The sequence below is a fragment of the Amblyomma maculatum genome, chromosome 11 (genome assembly GCF_055883805.1).
Source record: "Amblyomma maculatum isolate TAMU_Amacu chromosome 11, ASM5588380v1, whole genome shotgun sequence".
NCBI classification, from domain to species: domain Eukaryota; kingdom Metazoa; phylum Arthropoda; class Arachnida; order Ixodida; family Ixodidae; genus Amblyomma; species Amblyomma maculatum.
Genome location: NC_139354.1, coordinates 128,095,326 through 128,118,128, shown reverse-complemented (window position 1 = coordinate 128,118,128; position 22,803 = coordinate 128,095,326). Strand labels below are relative to the sequence as shown.

Below are 22,803 nucleotides of genomic sequence, written 5' to 3'. Positions count from 1 at the left end.
AAGCTGTAATGCGAGTCTAATACTTTCTGCATGATCTTTAACCTGCCGCCTCTTTTCCATGCCATGGAAAGTCCTCCAGAGGGCCTTGTTATTCGTTCCTGAGCCCAAACGACTGCACCACTCATCCCATCTCCTATGAGCCAGCTGTTTTTCATATCGGCGTGCCTGTGCCGTCACTCTGTTTACCTCAATTCTTCTTTGCACGTCTTCAGGATGGCGACCAGCCTGTATCTCGGCCCGCTTTTGGCGTGCCCAAAGTTTTAGTAGGTGCAGGTCGGGAGTTGGCTGATCTTCGTTCACTGTAGTTGTAATGGTGTGATCCTTGAGTACCGTTTGAAGGGTAGTAACGAGAGTATTCGGGCTAACTGAATGCGTTCGAGTATCCTGCCGTACACCATCCCAATGTGTAACAGACGCTTTCTTTCGAATTTTCTTCATATGTCCCAAATTAAGACCAATACCAATGGGGACATGATCACTACCCCACGCATCTAATTCCGCCTGCCATTGTGGTGCACCAGGGCCCTTCCACCACGTCAAGTCTGGTGAGCGTGTTTGTGTTGCAGGTAGTGTTGCGACTCCTAGATGATTTAGCAGTGTAAATTCCATTTCTGTGAAGGCAGTATGAACTTGATCACCCCTTTTAGAATCATAATCATATCCCCATACGGTGTGCGGAGCGTTAAAATCTCCACCGATTAGTATCGCAATTCCAGGGTATGAATGGCGAATATGCTTAACCCATCCAAGATTAAGCACTGTGTTTCTTGGCCTAGCGTACATGGACACTAATATAAGGGGCGTTTTGTTCGGACGCGTGAGTACAGCAACTACTTCCTGCTGAGTGTTGCACCACTTGCTCAAGTCAAGTGGCGTTTGGGGAATGTTGGCCCTAATGTAAACGGCAGCTTTTCCTGGTGTTTCGGCCTCTGCTCTTGCTCGTTTATCAGGGATAGAAGGACAATGGTACCCTATATATCCTGTTATTGAATATAACCTATTGTGCTCCTGTATCAAGAACGCCCATGATTGTAGCTTACCGTACAATAATTTTGTTTTGGTACCAAGAATGGGTGGTCATTCACGAAACATGCAGAAAAGGTAGTGGACGAGTTTCACTCTCAAGCAGCCATTCATGTGCAGGACAAACTAGGTACTGTGCAAATGAGGGAGTCTGGGAACTCGAGTGATTTATTGAGCAAAAGAAAATGGTCTCTAATTTACCACAGCACATTGGATTTTGTCCTGTGAGGTCCTATGAGGCAGGCTGTGGTAATGTGTACTATTGTTTTGAGCAGAAATACAGAATCGCAGAAACTGATTGAAGCCTTCTATATTAGCAAGAACGATAACCTGTGTGTCCGCAGTACCTATTTGCAATAGTGAAAGGCTCAGCACAACATTTTAAAAGTTCACTGTTAGGCCGCAGTTGATGCATTGATGCGTTCTTTGCACATGCGGTGGCAAAAAGCATATATGCATACTTCTTTGCAAAAAGAGTAATTTGTTATTCGCACTCTGTTACAATTTCTGCCATATGCGCTGTGCTTTTTGGCGCCCTTGAATGCTTCCGACGAATAGCTAGCAGTTTTGCACAAGTCGTCGTAGTTTGCATGAAGCTATATCTCTAGTACTGCTGAATGTTTCAAATTAGAGGAAGTTGTGTTCGCATGTTGCCCTTCAAAGCGAACATCTAAAGCAGTAAAGCTGTGTGCATTGTTTCTGTGATGTCATTGCATTATGGGATACAAAGCAGGAAACGACTTGGATCTCATATTCTTTTACAGAAGTGCTAAAAAAAAATTCGCTGATGATGACTAAGCCTTAAAAAGAGCAAAGCAGAGCTTTATTTTGAGTCCATGAATTCGACAGCTTTACTATTTTATAGGTAGAATGAGAGGAAGAAAATGGTTTGCACGGTATGAAGAAGAACTGAACAAGGGTAAATGGGGTACGCCTCAGTTCACAGATGAGCCAACGTTTCGACAAGTGGACTTGTCTTCGTCTGGGCAAAGCAAGCATCACTGGCAGGGGTTTAAATACGCTTTTGCTTCCGAAGAAGAAAAGCAGGGGAGGGGAAAATGGGTCCGATGAAAGTAGATGTGAAAAAGTGGGGAGGAGTGGGGAGGGAGATGTGAAATATGCTTTTGCTTCTTCTTCGGTAGCAAAAGCATATTTAAACCCCTGCCAGTTATTATCGCTTTGCCCAGATGAAGACAAGTCCACTTGTCAAAACGTTGGCTCCTCAGCGAACTGAGGCGTACCCCATTTACCCTTGTTCAGTTCTTCATAGTATTGTGTAGTCATTGGTATTACTATTTTACAGCAATTTTCGGTCATCTGCAGGATTTCGTGTAGCAGAGGTGGCCAGGGATGCGGAGGAATTCAGCTTCGAACATCTAGAGAAGCACCTGCTCAGGGCTCCGGAGTGGCTGAAAACAGCAGGAATTGCTCAAAGCCAAAGGAAGAGGGGAGTGTTTTGTTGCTTCCTAACATTTCGAACTGTAAAAATCATTTTTAACCGACATTCTCAAAAATGTGACTGTTCACATTTTCCGGTCTGCTGTCCTTGTCTTTAAAGTGCTGCATTTTTCATTGCCGAGTCTCCTCAGCATTTTCAGGAAAATGACGTGTTAACGAGGCCAGTTATGTCCAGACATCAGCTCAGGAACACTAAGCCAGTCTCATCAAAACGATCACAGCAGTACTTTCACATGCCTGTATCTCAGCTCCGGTAAAAACATCAGACGTGGCTTGGTGGATGTCTTGATAAGGAGAGGCAGTGGGAACAGGTTATCAGAACGCTTACTCAGCAGTTCAGTGTAATAGGGAAGTACTGAATTTATTTATGGCTTCTGCCCACACGACGTGTTGCCCATTGCCGCCATTTGCATGGCACTGCTACAGTAAACAAAGCAAAATGCAGTGATCCTTATGAAGTAACATTACATTACTAATACCTGCATTCACAAACGCGCCTCGACTCAACACTCCACCTCCACTCCACTGAGTGGAGAAAACAGCTGCTCCTCCACTCCAGGGCCAATTCAGATTCATGAACGCCCCTCGGCGTTTCCTTCGACAAGGTCTCTTTGAGAATATGTCCTCCACTCGAAGCAGGAGAAGTACATATGGGAACTAGATTAAGGTGAACTTTTTGCCCAAAAACTGCGTGCTGAAGTGTGTAATGCTCAATTTTTCATGTCGAGTCTTCTAAACTTTTGCAAGCAACCTCAATGTTAACAGCATATTGTAACTTGTTTTGCAGGCGGTATAAAAAAATGTGGCTGTGAAAAATGGCAGAAAACACTTCTGCATCTGGCAACAGTCGCTGCGGATGACTACTTTACGTAGAACATGAGGCAGGCTTAGAGAAGTGGTATGAATACTTCGATTTGCTTGTATCGTGTGAGGTCAATGTTCACCCTTTGACGCTTTTTTTATTTTTATTGCCAGGCTTTGACAGACAACTGAATACATTGCAGAAAAAAATTAAGAGCTGCCAACTCCTAGGAGCACGCTTCTGGCCATCAGAGTGCTCGGGGGAGAGAATTGAAAACATTCGTGTTTCTTCACAGCGCGTTGCAGCGAATGCACACTGAATTCAGCTCTGCAGAAGCAAATGCTGCCTGCAGTTTCTCAACAAGTTAAGAACCGTCATTTAACACGTGCCTCAGAAGGCATACCCTTCGCCAACTGCGAATATCCCTTCGTAAGGCAAGCAAACCAATGTGCTCCCTCGACAGCGCCGCTCGTCTGAAGATGTTAGTATGTACCCACGAGCGACAGACAAGCCACTGGTGTGTGGGGTGCAGCACAGATGCACGCACAGCTCCCCCACACCTCTGGAACCCCCTAGCTTACTGCATGCAACACGCTGTTCCTCCACACGTTTGCCATCGTCTGTGGAAGCCACCACGCAGGGCAAGCCAGCGCGAGTGCAACAGGGCAAGCCAGCGCGAGTGCAATATCACCAGGTTAGCTCCAGCCAGCTACTCTCGGGCGCTGTGCCCACGCTCCGGATTTCGCTTTATGAGTGCATCCTTTTCCATATCTAAAAGGAAAGAACAGTACTTCAACTTTCTGTTAAGTAGCGCCACAAAAACCCGACCCCGCTCACAGGTTTTATGGCCGCCGGGCGATAAGTGCGTCTCCACTTATCGATGATAATTCCGGCAGCAAGGAAATAGCTGACGTACCACTCACATTTCCGCAAGCTTCTTGCACTCTGTTCGCTCTTCCTGGCGCTTGCATTGGCTGCTCAACTTCTACTTGAGTTAACGTGGCACCTGCTGTGGTCGAAATGCATATCTCACTTTCATTGCTGGAGGCGCTCATTCCGAATGATCTTGGGGCCTTCTTCAGGGCTCACCTGCTCTGGTACCGCAACATTCGACTGGCAGGATTTTTTTGTGTCCGCTGGCTGGCCTGGCCATTATCTGGCATATTTCTCTCATCTTTCTAATCCCCTGCGATGGATAGCAATGACACCTGTGTGTTTGTGACATTGACAATGTCTGCCTCTACTAAGGCTACATGTAACTTTGCGGTGGTAGGTATGGTTGGAAACAGCACCGGAGGCTCTGCCTCTGCTAAACACACAGTGGGTCTTGACATTGGTATCTTATCGCTACTGGCCTCGCCGTTTACTGCGCCATCTTGTGGACTCACATGCTCGTCTTTCTCCTCTGGGGCCGGCTCCTTCGTATCCACTAAACCTTGTAATGATACGGTAGCCACACTTGTTTTCTCTCTAGAATCTGCATTCGCCTCTGCTGTTGTATGCATATTGCCAGCATCGCAATATACTGGACCAATTTTCTTGGGCTTCTGTGCCAATTTCTGATCTAGTGGTTCCCGAAGGGCACTCATCGCTTTTAGTCAGTGGAGGCACAACAGCAGGGGTGCAACAGTGGCGCCAACTGCGCCTTATGAATACAGCTGCATGTTGCTGCGCCATAAGTGCGAAATTCGTTAAATGTGCGCCACATTGCGCCAAAATGCCCCGATTAGCCGCAAAAGTTGGCCATACGCAGGGAAAGCTTTCTGTTGTGATATGACCAGTTGTGACTTTTCATATACTGCAGCATGCATCACTGGCCTTTTATTTTATTTTGAGATGACGTCATGCCATCGTAATGCCTACCCGTTATTTTTCTGTTACATTGACGTGCTTTTCCGCGCTTCGAGTATGCTGAACCGTTGCGGTTTGAGGATGCTTCACTGTACAGGCAATGGTCCGTGCGGTGAAGCATCCCTCTAAAGCAATGTGGCCATTTGTAACGAGGCAGCACTTCTATTGCGTCGCACTGCTAAAAAGGCCGTGGTGGGGCTTGTGATTTTGGAGCAATGCTTCTACGCTGAGTTTTAAGTGCTGCATGCTTGTAATGAATATATCTAGTTTTTTTTTTTTTGTTCGGCTCTTGGAGGTTTTTTTTTTGTAGTTGGGCCATTCATGTTAGCAGGGTTGTTTTTGCACGGTCTCGTTGATAGACTCACTTTCCCATCGTCAGACAGAGGTGCCATCAGTTTTGGCTTCTGTGTTTGTGGAATATATTTTGAGGTGGAGAAGGTAATTTTTTTTTTTTTTTTGGGGGGGGGGGGCGCGGCAGGTCAGGAAACATGCAGCAACCTTAGATTTTGACTTCCATAACATCGCATTGGAGCCCGACTGCCAAATTAACATTTACAGATGCTAGAACATTGAAATGCTATAATGTCTGCACTGTGCTTGAAATGTATAATCTAATATGCTGTCATTGCCAGTCCCTAGAAAGCATAATCACAGGCCTGAGATGCGCTCGCTAAAGTTTTCTTTAATAATGAAGTTAAATCTTGTTACAAGAGACACTGTTACAAGAGACACTCGGTTATAAGAGACATCTTTGTGAATCGTCTGAGGGTGACGAGCATGTAAGAGTGCCTCAAAGGTATTAAAGCAAAAGGAAGGCTTGCAAAGTGAAGTGCTTAACCTCCAGAATTTGGGAAGGAATACACTCTGCACTCACAAAATACATACTAGTATGAATAACTTCTTCAAGCTTTCCTGAATAATTTCCTGTTAATGTGTGTAAATGCATTCATATGCTGATGTGCAGTAAACTGATCAACACAGTGCTTTTTGAATTTTCGGTTACAAGAGACCTTGCTTACAAGAGACAAGTTTTTCGGATCCCTTGAGTGTCTCTTGTAACGAGGTTTTACTGTAACTTGCCGGCATATTTGCTTTTGAATCAACATTTTTTTTTGTACAGCGCTCATTTCTGGGCTTTTTGGGCATGGGCTGATTGTAGTCACGACTTTCAATTGAGCTCTTTCGAGCTGCCATCGCACAACATCAGCTACAGTTTCGCAGACATTAAAACATAGTTTTGTGTGTGTTGTAAGCAAGATAAGATCCCGTAAGACGGTAGAAGAAAAAAAACTGAAATTCATATTCTCTAGCTTTTTGTATTTTCGCTGACCCCGAAATTTGAAAAATAAACCTTTTTCAGTTTTATGGCTCACATTAATTTCTATTTTTAGTTGATACCATGCCTCATGTTTTTTATAAACTAAGCTCATGTTTTTTATAAACTAAGATAAGTGCAGTGCAACTTGTAACAAAAAACAATGACAGGTTTATTATTTCTACCATGAACAAAAACTGCATAGTAATGCTTCACCATGGATTTTCTCAAACCTGCCAAGACTTGCCTCGTCAGCAGTCAGTGACTTGTAAATGTAGCATCCATCCAATGGGGAGATTTGGATAATGTTTTTACAAATTCCTCCATCTTGCTAAGCCAATCGCACTTGTCAGAAATTGCCCGTAATAACACAGTTCCACAAATTTCAGTGCCGCGCCATGCTCTGGCAGATCTGCGCAAAGCACAATGGAAGAAGAAGCAATCGCCTCTCGCGTCGGCTGCTTGGCAAATGTTGGCGTGTTGTGCCGCTGCTTTCTGCTGTCATATGTCTTCTCGTGTGCATTGGTGATTCTTGCTTGCAAAATTCAGCAAGTACCGGATTGTTTTGATAGTTAGCTGCGAGACTTTGCAATTTTCCGTGACTTTTGAAGCGAAAGCTTCACTATGTCATGTAAAGCCAAGATTGCCGTGTGTGGTTCACGCCACCTCATCGAACGCGTCGTAACCATGGCATCCATCTACGCCCTGCCAATGTGTTCCACCGCTGAGCTCCAGATTTCCGTACTGCGCATTCGTGTGGCATTATGGAGAGCCTCCGTGGGCGAACGTCAGACTTCGTGTTGACTGATGATCCATGGATTTAGAATGCAACATCCAACTGGGCAACACGATACAAAGGAATGGTGGGCACAACAAATAAGAAAACAGCGGGAAGCAGCAGCGCAGCAAGAATGCCAAGATAGCAGTGAAAACTTAGCCCGAGAAATGGCACTCAGAGAGACGTGAGCGTGACAACGCTTCACTTTCCCAGGGCGCTTTGCGTGGTCACTCGATGGCGTGGCAGAATTACTAGGAATGTCTATTGTAAGGACGCGCTTAGAATTTCTCTCCAGTTATTTCACCCCTTGAAAATAAAAATTTGGTTATTCTGTCGCTGACACTGCATAAAAATTGGGAGAAATAATTCCCCTTTGAAACAAACATGGTGGAATCAAACATTTTTTTGAATTTTATCCAGTAATTCATTGTGTCATATTTGTAACATTGCAGAGTACCTTACTGTCTATGGTAGACGAAGGGGCCTTTTATGAGCAGTACACTTGAGGTATGGGGCTTAATTCTCAACCTACTCAGTGGAATATTACTCCAATGTTTTCTCCTCTTGTCTGTTTTTCTTGTTGCTTTTCTTTCAGCAATGTAGGCATTTAGCAGCTTTGACCTTAGAACATACGTCAATTAAAAGATATTTGCTTTGTCTGCATGCTGACTAAATGAGTGCTAACTAGCTTTGAGAATCAGGAAGCAGGTTATGCTTCTTATGCTCCGAGCTCCGTAGACAACCGATCGGCTCCGCAGCTCGCCTGTTCTCCTCTCCTTGTGCCTCGTGCTCCTCGAACCACCCTCCACGTTCACGTTCTCATCTTTCTTCTTTTCTCCAAACTTGTTTTTTTTTCCTTCTTCGTCTTTCCTTAGTTTCTCTCACACCGGTTCTTCAGAAACTTCAAGGGGTAATAAAAAGTGATCTCAATGGGGTGCAGTAATGTAGATATGTATGCGAGGCCTCGTACAGCAGTTCCACTGCTGAGGAAGCCAGCCTGTTATCTGGAATTTCACTTGAACAGAAGATGGCTTCTCTAATAGTTCTTTTCATACAATGTCTTGCATATGTGGACATCAAAGTACCAATGAACAGCTCTGCGAAAGGCATTAATAGAATACAGTATACTGTAAAAACAGCTGGATATACACCAAAAATGAGATAACACCTCACACAATGTGATTAAAACACATCATTACTGTTTTCGTTAAACAGGTACCTCAAATACACTTTTAAATAAAGCAACTTAACTACGGCACGCAGTTGTTGGTCTCATAAGGTGGCCGAAATTTATTGAAGTGACGTTATTTTTCCCTCTATTCTCCATAGCATTACGTCCTTCTTCGACGTTCATAAGAACTACAAAACTCAAAGGTATCTAGATATTGGGCTCTTCCTGACTTCTAAAAGTGGTCATTAGGCCTTTGTAAATGTATTGTTTTTAAGTGAGAACAGCCGTTTCTTTTGATGTGAAACTATAAATATAATTTCCTAATCTCAAACGCCGACATTTATTGTCGTTTATAGTACAGAAACTTACGTCAGCGGCTCCTAGCAGTTGTTGCGCCAGTAGAAGGAAGAATTTCAAAAACTGTCATCTTTTCAGGCATCTCTAAATAATGCATCAATAAACCATGCGCAATAGGCACATGCTATTGCGGCCTCTTAGTCTATGCTAAAATTTATTTTTGCGTTCAGATTCACAACTGGGCGCATAGGGCAGTAAATTCCAGGTATACCTGTCCTTTAATTTTCCATATATTCCTTAATATCCGGGTAAAATTTGATTATTGAGAGAATTGTGAAGATGTATATTGTTTATTTTTAGATGAACGAAAAGAAAAGAAAAAGCAAATATTGGTTTAACTGTAACAAATGAAGCGACTGACAGAACCTCGTTTGATGATGCAAGTAACATAATTTGTAACTTTTTGTAACATAAAATTTATAACATAAGTTGCAGGTGATATAGCCCGAAAAAAATGTGCGATTGGCATATTATTGGTCATTTTTCGCAGACATTTCTTCTAGGATTCCGCAGAATAATATAACGCTTCGAATTGTGATTTTATCATACGTTGAATTTGAGCTCCTCTACTCGAATGAGGGCCATAAGGACAAGAAGAGCTCTTAAACTGTATCTACTATATCATATGTACTCACATCAAGAGCGTAATGCCTGTCCTTGAAGCGGGGGTCGTCTTCGAAATTAGTGGCCAAAACGCTGCTAATTGCAGCCAGCATGTATATGATGCTTACGAAGAGCCACATTATGTGTCTTGCGTCTGTGTCGGAGATTGAGACAGACTTGCCCTGTCTTAACCTCGAACTTTTATTTGCAACGAGAGCAGGATATTGGCGAATCAACATACAAAAATTTCAATTATTCGCAGGCGTACAATTCCGCTAGACAATTTGTAGCTCTTCATTTTTTGCCAATAATTAGGTAATATTCTTCATTGACAGCTGATTATTACACTTTTTGGCTATATATCAATAAATAGCTTATGTCATGCATAATGGAACTGAATTCATGGTTTAGTAACAGTTTAATGTATGAAATTAGGTATACGGCATTTAAATTGGAACTTCATGTTACAAAATCATGTCATATATCTTTATTATCTTGCGTCGAGTATGAGTGCGCTGGACGAATACTAGGTGTTGCATGTTATTTTTTTTATTCTGGTTTGCTTTGATTTACAATATATAAATCAAGGAAATGCAAGCAAAAGGGTGCTTCCCACCTGACAATGACCCCTCTACCTATACTTCACATTCCTAAAATTGACATTGATTTGTTGACTGTAATAAAGAATTGGAATGTCATTAAAATTGAGATCTGCGCTGTAAAGTCGTCGTGGATCATTTGATAGCTGTTATTGAGTATGACTGCACTGCAATAAGCGCAGTCTTAATTCATTAGAATAATTGCGAATAACAAGCTATGAGTCAGTCTTATAACTCTGAGGTAAAATTTCGCTAATATTAATAATTGACAACGCCTTGCAGTATCGTACTTGTAAAGTGCTGAGTAATGGAACATGGTGTATGGCTAAGATCGTGGTAACGAATAAGACGTTTTATAAAGTTTTATAAGTTTCACGCAATATTTAGGCTACATTGTAAAGTGGTGAGTCATGCTATGTTGCACATCATTACGAGTCACGACTCATGATAAAGACTATGTCTTATCACTACACATAATGTTGTACGCACTCAAAACCTTAAAATATGCTGCTTTCTAATACGCTGCTTTCTAGAGTGCTTATCTAGAGTATGTTGCATTATTACTACTAATCATGTCTCAAGACGTCATAGAACGCTACCTTTCATATTCATGACAATATGCAGTCTCGTACATCCGCTACGACATCGTACACTAGCCTACTATAAATCAGAGCAGATCTTCCACTGATGAGTGGTGTGTTTTTTCATTAGGTCGCAACATTTCGCCGATTAACATATCCCCAAGTTAGAACTCCTAATATCTCCACTAACAAACAAGAAAAGGCAAGGCACAGCATTTGTTCGCACATTCTCTGCTTCCAAAGAGATAGTTGGCAAGCGCTAAGGAGAAAATGTATCGGATGCCATAACGCCGCTCAATTGGCAACAATGGCTTTTAGAGGGCAGCCGCCAGTGTCTCTTCAAGGCTGGTAACAACACAAGCCGGTCGCGTCGTACATTTTAAGCTCCCTAGACCGCAGAAACAGAAACAAAAACAACCAGAATGGATGGTAAGCAACCCAAGTCTCGAAGCGTGCCCAAATCTGAGTCGAGTGGAAGTAAACGGGCCCTTTGAACTCGTCAGGTGCTGCGTCAAGAAGCAAACGTTGCGTCAGGCAGGAAAAACAGGTAAAATGCACATAATGAGATGTTGAGTGCGTGAGGAAGGAGAAAAAACAGAAAATACAGCATAAATGACACACAGGGAAAACAATGCCAGGAAAAACAATAACATTACTTTGACAGCAGCCAATCCAACGTTTTCGATGAATAAACGCGATAAGCCTAAAACTACCCGAGCAGACGAAGAAAACACCACCTTATTTTAAATGGAAAGTCAATTAGTGGGAGAGTGTAGAAATCAACACAAGCCATCATAGCATAATCAGACAATACACGTCAACGCTCAACATAAGGAAGAGTTCAGTGACCATACAAACAAAGGTAATAAGTAATGTTTAGTAGAAATAACAGTAACAATAGTTACCAGTACTGGTATACATGTGTACTGGCGCAACAGCCTCCATTGTTGACCGTAAGGAATCAAGAAAAGTGGTGAAGACCCTTTCACGCCAGTAATATCCACACATATCTGAGAAGAAGCAGAGTGATACTTGAAATTGGGAACATTTATAAGGGTTTATCTAGCAGACATCGGCAACCTTAGACTCGCTGATGCAATTGTGTTGTGTTGCTTTTTATTGCACATAGGCATTTAGGCCATCATGTAACGACCACAATATTGGGTGAGTTGTGTAAAAATATTTTTATACTTAAGGTATAGTTTGTGTAGAACGTTTATTTTTCAAGAAAATGACACGCGAAATCCGAACGAGGGCGTTTTCTCCCATTAAATAGCTTAACTGTAGTGTTATATCGCCGCGAAACTTTCATAACTGTATTTGTTGTTCTTTAACAGCCGCTGGCATGCGGCCTTATTATAGGGATTCTGGCACAAGTGTCAATTCTGTATTCTTTGCTTGTTAATGCTCGACGACACGAGACGCACCTTCATAAATTTCTTCGTCGCACAAGATGCGCTGAGATCTGTCTCGAAAATTCCGAGTGTCGCACAAGATGCGCCGAGATCTGTCTCGAAAATTCCGACCAGTAGCGTATATTTCTACAATGTTCCAAGTTGAGCTAGTAACAGTTTGCGACGTTATCTAGATAGTTCAGAGCAGCCTTAAATTGAGCGGTTCTGTGTGCATAGGCTTTCTTAGTTCGACGATCGACGAGCACGTTTGTTGCTATCGCAGCCGCGGAGTTGCTTAGTTCTTTTGCAGGCGCAAGTCAGCCCATTAAACAGTTAATTTCAGTACTATTACGTCTGTGTCCTCGTTTGGTGTCTACCGCCTTGTCACCATTACGCGACATCTGGTGAAGGTGCTGCCCTTGATCCTTCAAGCAAAGACCTCAGCCTTGTTCCTGTCACCCTGGGGGACCAGCCTACAGGTCACCGAGCCAGCTGCCGACTACAAGTAATACAACCCGAACACAGTCTGCTGCCTGACGCCGTTCGACTCCGGAAGGCATCAACTTTGGAAATGGCCCAGTGAACAGCGTCCGTCATCTTCGAGCAGCCCCGGGAGCCCACCATCTTCCAACGACTGCTCAGTGAAGATGCGGAAGACTGAATGGACCGTTTCGACCATGTGGCAGAATTCAGCGGCTAGAACGACGCTGCAAAAATCAAGCAAGTTTACTTTGTTCTTCAAGGACATGCCCGAGTTCGGTTCGAAAAGTACGGGACTTCTTTAAAGGATTCGGAGGCACTCAAAGGAGAGTTTTTTAAAGTCCAAAAAGAAAGAGCTCAGGCCCTCCTCCAATCAAGACGGCAACTCCCAAACGAGCCTGTCCTGGTCTACATAGAGGAAATGAAGCGCCTCTTTCGCCGCGCCGACCCTAACATGACCGATGTTGAGAAAATAAAATTTTTAATGTGAGGCGCTAGTTTTTTTTTTTTTTTTTTTGGGGGGGGGGGGGGGGGGCTTGTGAGAATGCCGCGTCGACCATTGAGAGGACAATGGACACCCGGATGCGCAACTACGAACAATAGCTCCAGCAGGTGTACGCAAGCCCCTACAGCAGCGGATCGCTTCCGGGAGATCGCGCGAGAAGAACGGTTGCTGCCGCCATCCCAACAACCCCAGTTGGCGACGCTTGACGAAGTCGTCCGTGAAGAAGTCAAGCAGGCACTAGGTGTTCCTCAAGTAACTTCTCCGAATGCTCCAGTGCAAGAAGCAGCAGCCATGAACTATGCTGCTTCATTACGTCATCCTGCGCCTCGACATGACATCCCAAGCCCTCGCCGCTACCACCCTGTTCCTGAAAGTCGCTCTTTGGCCCCTTCCCGTGAAACTCACCTATGACCCTCAAGCCTCAATAAGTGCGAGGCCTGAAGGACTGCGAACAATCGGTCATTATGCTTCCACTACGATGTGGCCTGCCACCTCCAACGCCGCTGCCCTTACAGACGCATCGCCCTGCGCGGCTTCGCCATCGGCGCCCCACGACCCCGTCAAGGCGAGCGGCCACAATAAATTGACGATTTTCTGCGGAGGGGAGAGGACGCGCTGCCAATTCCTTTATACCAATCACCCTCGCCGTGCAGGGCCCCCGTTACGCCGCCCGGTCGTAACTACAAAGATAGTGTGCGCGGAAGATTCCCAAGCCCGCGCAGGGGAAACTAAATAGAGCAACCTTTGGAGGTGAGGTTGCTTCGCGGCGAAAACACGAAGATCCTCCATCACCGACGACGAGTCACGATGATGCAGCCATTAAATCACCGATCCACAAGACGACAACGTCGACGAGGTCACGACCAGACCTCAAATTGACATCGCCGCCCAGCGACGGGGTGACGGTGTGCCCAAGCCGCGACCTCAGCGTGAGACGAAGCAGTGATCGAACACAGAAGCCACCGTGCAATGCGAGGACGCGAACAAGCCACCTTGAGGTTGCTTGCGACGGACGCACGGTTGCCACCCTAGAGTACACCGGAACCTACTACTCTGTCATCAGTGGAGCTTTCGCCGCTGTTACATTTGAGTCGCGTGGCTCTGGTATCGCACCGCTGCGGCGCGCGGCCCCTCGGTAGCGTTGGCCTGGCGGCTCCGTGGACGGCGGACGGCATCAAAGGTGCCAGCAAAGACGAGGCGTCTTTTAACGAAACAACCTTTACTGTAACATCAGGAAGAAACGGGCAGTGAAGCTGACCCGGAGAGATTACAGACACTCTCACACAGCTGGTGTCTAGCGTCGTGCCAACGGCGCGTCAAAGTAGTCTCTATCTCAGCGGAGTCGGCCGCTGCTTTTTATAGTTTTTCCAGTGCACAGGGAAAGGGTAAACCCTCACAGGAAAGGGAGAGCCAAACATGTTGGTTCACGACGAATGACTCAATCGCAGGTGTTCCGACCTCGTCTCCTCCACCTCCTGCAGACAGGAGAGGGCGACGCACTTTCCCTCGAGCTCCAGGCTTGGCCAGCTTTGGCACACACAGGCACGCACACACATTTGGCGCGTGGCAGGAACACGCTGAGACTTGTCGGCGGGAGGAAGCGTTGCGCGGCCGATGAACGGCGTCGAAATGGCCGATCCGCTCGCGGTTCTGCCTGTTGCTATGCGGTGGCCGCGTCAGCTGTCCCACTTCTCGGTGGAGAAACGTAACAGACTGCCCCGCCGGGGGAGGGAGATCCCGAAGGGCAGGGGACTGCATCCGCTGTCCGGAGGGATCGGGATGTTGCTGCTAGCCGGGTTCATCCGACTCTGTTTCTCTTGAGCCAGTCAGCCTGAAGAAGTCCTTGGCAAGTCCGGGTTTCCAAGGCACTCTGCAACTTGTCTTCAGGAGAGATTTCTGACAACCTACAGCATCACAACCACGCTAAAAACTCAACTGGTCAGCCAGCAAGCACGGCACAAACTTCACTAAGTTTTGCCAGACTATTTCCCTCTTATGCTCCCATCTACATTAAAGGGCAGCTTAGCAGCACTTGGAACGCGTCCACAAATTTGAAAATCGCGCTTTCAAAAACACGTCAAACAAAGATAATGAATATAAATGTTCAAAATCCTATGTCAGGAAGGAAAACACCAACAAGTGAAAACTGGGGCTTCTTCTCACGTTATTGGCTCCGACTTAAGCCATCGGCGTTACCGTTGAGATCACCCTTTTCACTAAAACTTCGGCTGTCCGTTTCACGGAACAACCGTACCTTCCTGTTTCTGTGCAGAGAAACGCATGAGCATGAGTCACTCACTTTTCCAAACAATCTATCCCTCTCCTTACGTGTTGCGCACCAGTCACGCATTTTCTGGGCACGGGCGAATTTGTGCCTTTGGGATAGTTTCTTTCTTTTTCGCGATAACTTCAACTTGTTCCATTCTTTCTCGCGCCTGCCTTTCCGCTTTTTTCTGCGGCAGCACTGGAACACATGCCTTCTGCTTCCTTTTCGCAACCGTATGAGTTCGCTCTCCTTACGATGGCAGCATTCTTTATCGCGCCTGCCCTTTCGCGTTTTTCGTCGGCAGCACAGGAATACTAGCCTTCCGCTTTCTTTCTGCAATCGTTTGCTCTCCTTACGATAGCAGCATTCTTTCTCGCGCCTGCCTTTCCGCGTTTTTCGGTGGCAGCACTGGAATACTAGCCTTCTGCTTTCTTTCTGCAATCGTTTGAGTTTGCTCTCCTTACGATGGCAGCATTCTTTCTCGCGCCTGCCTTTCCGCGTTTTTCGGTGGCAGGACTTGAATACTCTAGTCCTACTTTCTTTCGGCGCGAGCTCTGGCAAGCTAGCGGTCAACGTTCTAGCGGTAACCGGAGCTAGTAGGACACCGGTGTCGTCGAAGCGGTCAAAGTGCGGTGCAGCGTCTGCATCGTGGCCAGCAGCGCATGACTCACCTTCAGACAAGTCCGAACAACAACTGCTCACGCCTGCCCCTAAGCTAGGCATTTCCTCTGGCAGCGCCGCGGCTGCATCGCTTGACTCACTTTCATTCAAATCCGAACAACCGCTCATGCCAGCCTTCAAGCTAAGCATTTCCTTTGGCTCGCCACTCACGTTACACGGGTCCTCCGATGAGCCGCATCGCTCAGCGCTAACCGGCGCACGATCAAGCTCATTCGACAGCTGGGGCGCTTCGGATTGCGTGAGGGCCATAGGTGCTACGTCCGTGTTCGCGCTGGGGTTGCTTTCGCGAATACAACCCAGCTTGCTATCGGAGCACGAACGACTCTGACTCTGCTCTGGTCGCTCGCTGTCGCCTTCGCAAGGCTCGCCGCTATCGGAGCACGAACGACTCTGACTCTGCTCTGGTCGCTCGCTGTCGCCTTCGCAAGTCTCGCTCTCTACAGCGTACGCGCACTCCTCGTCGGTCTGCCCTGGCTGATCACAACTCGCGGGTTGCGCAGCTTCCCTGATTGGCAATTCGCTTTTCTGCGCGCCCTGCTCTACAACACAGTCGATTTCGGAGACTGAAAGTTTCTCCTCTCCTAGCTCGTTTCCAGCTCCGTCGCGCTCTACACAAGCTTCTGCTTTCGACTCGAGAGGCGGTTCAGTTATTGCCAGTTCCCCACTCTCATTTGATGGAACTGTATCTCCTGCAGCTACTTGGGTCGGCATGCACTTCACCTCGCTTAACGGCGTCACTTCGGACTTCTCGCCGATTAAGCATGTGCTAACCGTCTCAGCTAGTGGCTCGACCAAGGTAACAGGATACTCTTCTGTTCGAGGCTCGGTCGGCTCGCTACTGCGGTCACCTTGCTCGGCCGCTTCCCCAAGCTGTTTCTCACACTCCGGTGCAAGTTCGATTTGCTCCGGAACTTCCGCACTGTCTAGCCATTCATTTACAGCGGCTTTCAACTGATAGGCCAAATCAAAGTATGCCTCGTTACAATGTTTCTCACTCTCATATCTCTTCCGAAGATCCTGAGGCGTTATCTGATATCGTATCAGCAATGACTCTTTTAGTTCATCGTAATTTTTCAAGCGGTCGCCAACCAATCGCTTGATTTCTTCCGACGCTTCAGCGGAGAGAAGAGCTACCAACATCTGCGCCCAACTATCTCGCTCGAAACGTTTACTTCTGCAGACATTCTCAAAGTCTGCCAAATACTCGGCCACATCCTCGGCAATGAGGAACGGTGGCGGACCATCTCGCGGTATTGAACCGTTACACTGAATGGCATTGCAAGCTTTAATCCTTTCCACGCTCATTCTATGTGCTGATATCTCCAGCTGCATCAGTTTCCTTACGCGAGCGTCCTCTTTCTCGAAACGTTCCCTACGTTCACGCATCTCTTTCTCGTGACGTTCACGTTCCTCTTTCTCGTGACGTTCTCTACGTTCACGTTCCTCTTGACGTTCGTCAATGATCTCAAGGCATTCCAAAAGCTCGTCATCTTCAGCTTCCAACGCAAGAATAGCCTTTAACACTTCTGGTTTTCTGAGTTTGTCTGACAAATTCAGACCCAACTCCTCCGCAAGCTCCAGCAATTTCGGTTTGCGCAACGACTTCAAATCCAAATTCATGGCTGTTCCGAGTGCTGCCTTCTCTACTGCCCACTATTGCCTTGCTGCAATTAACCCAGCAACAACGACAACACAATTACCAGCTCTGTTCTCTACTTAACAAAAGCCTGGCAAAACTCAGTAGAAGAAAGTCCCGCACTCACCAAACCTCGCAGCCAAGAATCCAACGCAGTCGTTCCGCTGCAGGCAACCAGTCATCACACAGGGCTCGTTGCACTGCTCCCGCCTTTCCGCTGAGCTGCTTTGATTCACGAGTCACGCCTCGGACATCTCCGCTCTTCCCACCAGATGTTGCACCTCGGTCAGGCCTAGCTCGTTTCACCGACCACGGTCACTGCTTGGTCGTCCTTGTCTCTCCGCTTTCCGCTGTTCACCAGTTGTTGGACGACGGTATCGCCTGGCTCGTCCCTCCAACCACGGTTACGGCTTGGTCGTCCCACCGATGCCTACCAGTTGTTACATTTGAGTCGCGTGGCTCTGGTATCGCACCGCTGCGGCGCGCGGCCCCTCGGTAGCGTTGGCCTGGCGGCTCCGTGGACGGCGGACGGCATCAAAGGTGCCAGCAAAGACGAGGCGTCTTTTAACGAAACAACCTTTACTGTAACATCAGGAAGAAACGGGCAGTGAAGCTGACCCGGAGAGATTACAGACACTCTCACACAGCTGGTGTCTAGCGTCGTGCCAACGGCGCGTCAAAGTAGTCTCTATCTCAGCGGAGTCGGCCGCTGCTTTTTATAGTTTTTCCAGTGCACAGGGAAAGGGTAAACCCTCACAGGAAAGGGAGAGCCAAACATGTTGGTTCACGACGAATGACTCAATCGCAGGTGTTCCGACCTCATCTCCTCCACCTCCTGCAGACAGGAGAGGGCGACGCACTTTCCCTCGAGCTCCAGGCTTGGCCAGCTTTGGCACACACACGCACGCACACACATTTGGCGCGTGGCAGGAACACGCTGAGACTTGTCGGCGGGAGGAAGCGTTGCGCGGCCGATGAACGGCGTCGAAATGGCCGATCCGCTCGCGGTTCTGCCTGTTGCTATGCGGTGGCCGCGTCAGCTTTCCCACTTCTCGGTGGAGAAACGTAACACCGCCCATCCCAACAAAGTGATGACCGCCTGGGATGGTCCGCTAATCCGCACTGCTGGTGGTGTTCAATTCACTACGCCGTCGGGGCAATGCCCCGCAAGGGTTAGAGTAGGACGTACCTACTCTACCAGCCTCGTCGTCCTACAGCACTGATCCCGCGACGTGATTCTGGGCATTGATTTTCTGAATGAACATCGAGCGATCATCGACCTCCGATTCAAACTCGTCAAGCTCTCGACCGACAAAGTCATACCTGCTACGAGAACTTCAACGCATTACGTCGCTCTCAACGTTTACGACTGAGAATTAGCCGTACCGCCCCGATCAAGCGTCATCGTCCCTGTGGCTACAAAAGAAGTCGAAATCACGAATGGGGTTGTCGAGGGGAACACTCAGTTGTTACTGGATAGAGGACTTGGCATCACAAGAGGCATCGTCAGTTTCCATCATGGACAACCTCATGGGCTCGTAACGAACTTCACCGACGAATACCAGCACCTTAACAAGGGCATGACGATTGCTTTCTTTGACGAGCTAGAGGATACCCGAGAAGTCTTCGCCCTCCCCAGCCAACTTGAAGACGATCCAACCAACCAAGCCAAGCAGCCCCATTTCCACATTACACGCAGCACTCCCCCGAGACAGACAAGACCGGACTTTTCTTGAAAACGACAGCGAGTGCTTTTCTTCAGCGCCGAAGGTGCGGCAAACTCCGTTGGCAAAGCATCGCATCATCACGGACGAAAACACTCGACTGCTACTTCAAGGCCGCTACCATGTATCGCCTCGAGAACGCTAGGCCATACGCGATCAAGTTGAGGAAATGCTGCGTGATGACGTGTTCCAGCCATCCAACAGCCCATGGGCGGCAACAGTCGGGCTGAAGAAAGACAGCACACTTCGATTGTGCATTGATTACCACTGCTGGAATAGCATAATTAAGAAGCATTTTTTCCCACTTCCTCACATCGACGACACACTGCACCGGCTCTGTAACGCTAAGTACTTCTCGTCGATGGACCTGAAGAGCGGATACTGGCAAATTGAGGTCGACGAAATAGACAGCGAGAAGACGGCGTTCATAACAACTGACGGCCTCTTCCAATTCAAGGTAATGCCATTTGGTTTGTGCTCCGCACGAGCCACGTATCAACGGGTAATCGACACTTTCCTGGCGGGCTTAAAGTGGCACATTTGTTTTTTTTTTATGTTTGGACGAAGTCGTTCTGTTCGCGTCAAACTTTGAAGACCATCTGAGAAGGCTTCGAACAGTGCTTGACAATATCACGTCCTCGGGTTTAATGTTAAAAGCAGAGAAGTGTCACTTTCCCTACGAAGCGATATTGTTTCTTGGTCATATCGTAAGCTAGGAATGAGTTCGCCCCGACCCACAGAAAACAGCTGCGATCGCACAGTTTCCAAAGCCCGGTGACAAGGAAGCTGTGCGCCGAGTCCTCATACTGTGCGCATATAACCAACAATCTTCACGTGCTTTTCGCACCTCTACGAACCTTTGACGCCGCTTACAAGGGCAGACGTGCCATTTCAATGGAAAGCACCGCAAGCGGAAACCTTCGAGGTAATTAACCGCAGTCTACTGTCCTCTGCTGTGATAGGCCACTTTGATGAGAATGCCTAGACTGAGATACATACCGACCTGGGCAGTCTGGACCTAGGCGCCGTTCTCTTTGAGAAGAACGCCGGAGGGGAGGAAGTAATCGCCTACGCTAGCAGGCCCTTCTCAAAAGCCGAAGCCAATTAATTACTCGACCACCGAGAAAGAGTGCCTTGCAATCATCTGGGCCACTTCAAAGTTTCCCCTGTACTTTACGGCCAACAATTCAATGTGGTAAGCGATCACCACGCGCTTTGCTAGCTTGCAAATTTGAAAGACCCTTCCGGCCACCTTGCCCGCTATGGCTTACGTCTTCAAGAATTCCACATCACCGTCGTCTACAAATCAGGCCGCAAACACTCCGGTGCAGACTGCTTGTCACGAGCCCGCGTTGATGCGCCGGGGAAGGAAGACGACGAAGATGCCTTCTTGGAACCGGTAAGCGCCAGCAGTTTCGTAGAACAGCAATGAGATCCTGAACTGAAAGCGCTAGACGATTACTTAGAAGGAAAGACCGCTTCCCCTTATGGTGAGTTCAGGTGTCATTTATCATCATTCGCGTTAGGAAATGCCCTCCTCCTGAAGACCTTCGCACCCAACAGGACCGCGCAGCTTCTTGTTGTGCCTAAAAACCTCCGGCAGGTAATTCTGCAGGTGTTGCACGATGCGCCCACAGCAGGCCATCTCGATTTTGCGCGCAAGTTGCGTCGAATCCAGGAGAAGCACTACTGGCTACGACTTCCTGCCGAAGTTACTCACTACGTAAAGACGTGTCGTGAGTGCCAACGACGCAAGACGCCGCCGATCAGACCAGCAGGACTACTAAACCCGATTCCGTTCCCAACGCTGCCATTTCAACAACTTGGGATCGCTTTCCATCTTTGTCTATGGGTAACAAGTGGATCATCGTGGCCACTGACTACCTCACCCATTACGCCGAAGCAAAAGCATACCCAATGGTAACGCGGCAGCAATTGCCAATTTTTTTCTCGAACAAATTCTCCTGCGACACGGCGCCCCAGAAGTGCTCGTCACGGACAGGGGAACGGCGTTTACGGCAGAGTTGACGCAAGCCATTCTGGAATACAGTCATACAAGCCATCGATGAACAACTGCGTACCATCACCAAACCAATGGACTTACGGAGCGCCTCAACAAAACGATCGCGGACATTTTCGCCATGTACGTCGAGGCTGAGCACAAGACCTGTGACGCCATCTTGCCGTACGTGATCGCGTATAACAGGGCAGTCCAGGAGGCGACCATAGCGATCTTTTTCAAGCTTGTGTACCGCAAGGAGGCCACGACGACGCATGACGCAATGTTGCAGCACGTAACCAACGAGAACAACCTTGACGTCGCCGCCTACTTGCAGCGTACAGAGGAAGCCCGGCGACTCGCACGGCTGCGTATTAAAGACCAAATGCGCACTCACAGCCGACGATACAGCTTACGACGACGCCACGCAGAGTAGAATCCAGGAGACCAAGTGTGGATTTGGACACCAATTCGCCGTCTCGAACTAAGTGAAAAGTTGTTGCGTCGGTACTTTGGGCCGTACAAAATAATTCGCCCTGTCGGACCACTGGACTATGAAGTCGATCCCGACGGTACGTCAGTATCACTACGGCGACGCGCATGACCACAAATGTACAATCTTTGTCAAACGTGTAGAGCCCAAGAGGTCTGCTGCTGAGCCACTTCGTACGGCTTGTAATGTATTTACAATGTTCCAAATCTCTTGAGAGCAAGATTTTTTTGGCCTACCCTCTCGTATGGGAAGCACCTCCACTAATGCTAAAGCAGCTCCACTACACGACTCAGAAGTAGACCGCACGGGCTCTACACTTTTGACAAAGGCTGTAAATGTACGACTGAAGCCATATTACGCGCGTTAAATAATCCGTAGTGTTTAAACTTCGTAGTGTTTATGTTTACGTTGCTTTGTTTTGGAACATCGAGGGGATTTGTTTTTAAGGCGGGGAGTAATGCCGCGAAACCTTCAAAACTGCACTTGTTTTTTAACAGCCGCTGCCATCCAGCCTTATCATAGGGATTCTGGCACGCGTATGAATTCTGTATTCTTTGCTTGCTAATGCTCGACGCCACGAGCCGCACCTTCATAAGTTTCTTTGTAGCACAAGATGCGCCGAGATCAGTCTCGAAGACTGCGGCCAGTCGCGTATATTTCTACAATGTTTCAGGTTGAGCTAGTAACAGTTTGCGAAGTTATCTAGATGGTTCGAAACAGCCTTTAAATTGAGCGTTGATGTGTGCGACAGGCATTCGTAGTTCGACGATCGACGAACATGTTTGTTGCTATCGCCGCCGCCGAGTTGCTTAGCTCTTTTGCGGGCGCAAGTCAGCCCAATAGAGAGGTAATTTCAGTAGTATTACGTTGTGTCTTCTTTTGGTGTCTACTGCCTTGTCACCACTACATGACAATATCTTAATTATAGAGACATGTGAGATGCTTTTTCGTTATTGCCTCAAATTTTACCTATGATATGCTGGTGACATTGCACTAATCAGTAAATCTGTGGACAAAGTGCAAAAGATAATTGCCTGCACTGGAAAAGCACTGAGGTGGCTTTAAAATTAAAAAGAATCGGGAACAG

The 22,803-nt window shown here is 47.3% G+C and overlaps 2 protein-coding genes across 9 annotated transcripts in view; one reads left to right on the top strand and one right to left on the bottom strand.

Annotated features, from left to right (window-relative positions):
* LOC146174935 (uncharacterized) overlaps nucleotides 1-9,545 on the bottom strand; it is a 101,513-nt gene extending 91,968 nt beyond the window's left edge. For all 3 annotated transcript variants that reach the window (XM_084584188.1, XM_084584189.1, XM_084584190.1), the window contains exon 1: nucleotides 9,391-9,545. In XM_084584188.1, the coding sequence (XP_084440314.1) occupies nucleotides 9,391-9,498 (108 nt within the window). In that variant the 5' untranslated portion in view covers nucleotides 9,499-9,545. The remainder of the gene's footprint in view (nucleotides 1-9,390) is intronic.
* Nucleotides 9,546-10,204: 659 nt separating this feature from the next.
* Nucleotides 10,205-22,803, top strand: part of LOC146174934 (uncharacterized) — a 128,337-nt gene continuing 115,738 nt past the window's right edge. For 3 of the 6 annotated variants that reach the window (XR_014702028.1, XR_014702022.1, XR_014702027.1), the window contains exon 1: nucleotides 10,208-10,360. The gene's annotated coding sequence lies outside the window, so the exon portion shown is untranslated. Of the gene's footprint in view, nucleotides 10,361-22,803 lie in introns of all 6 variants that reach the window. The other 3 variants (XR_014702026.1, XR_014702023.1, XR_014702025.1) reach the window with 3 other exon arrangements.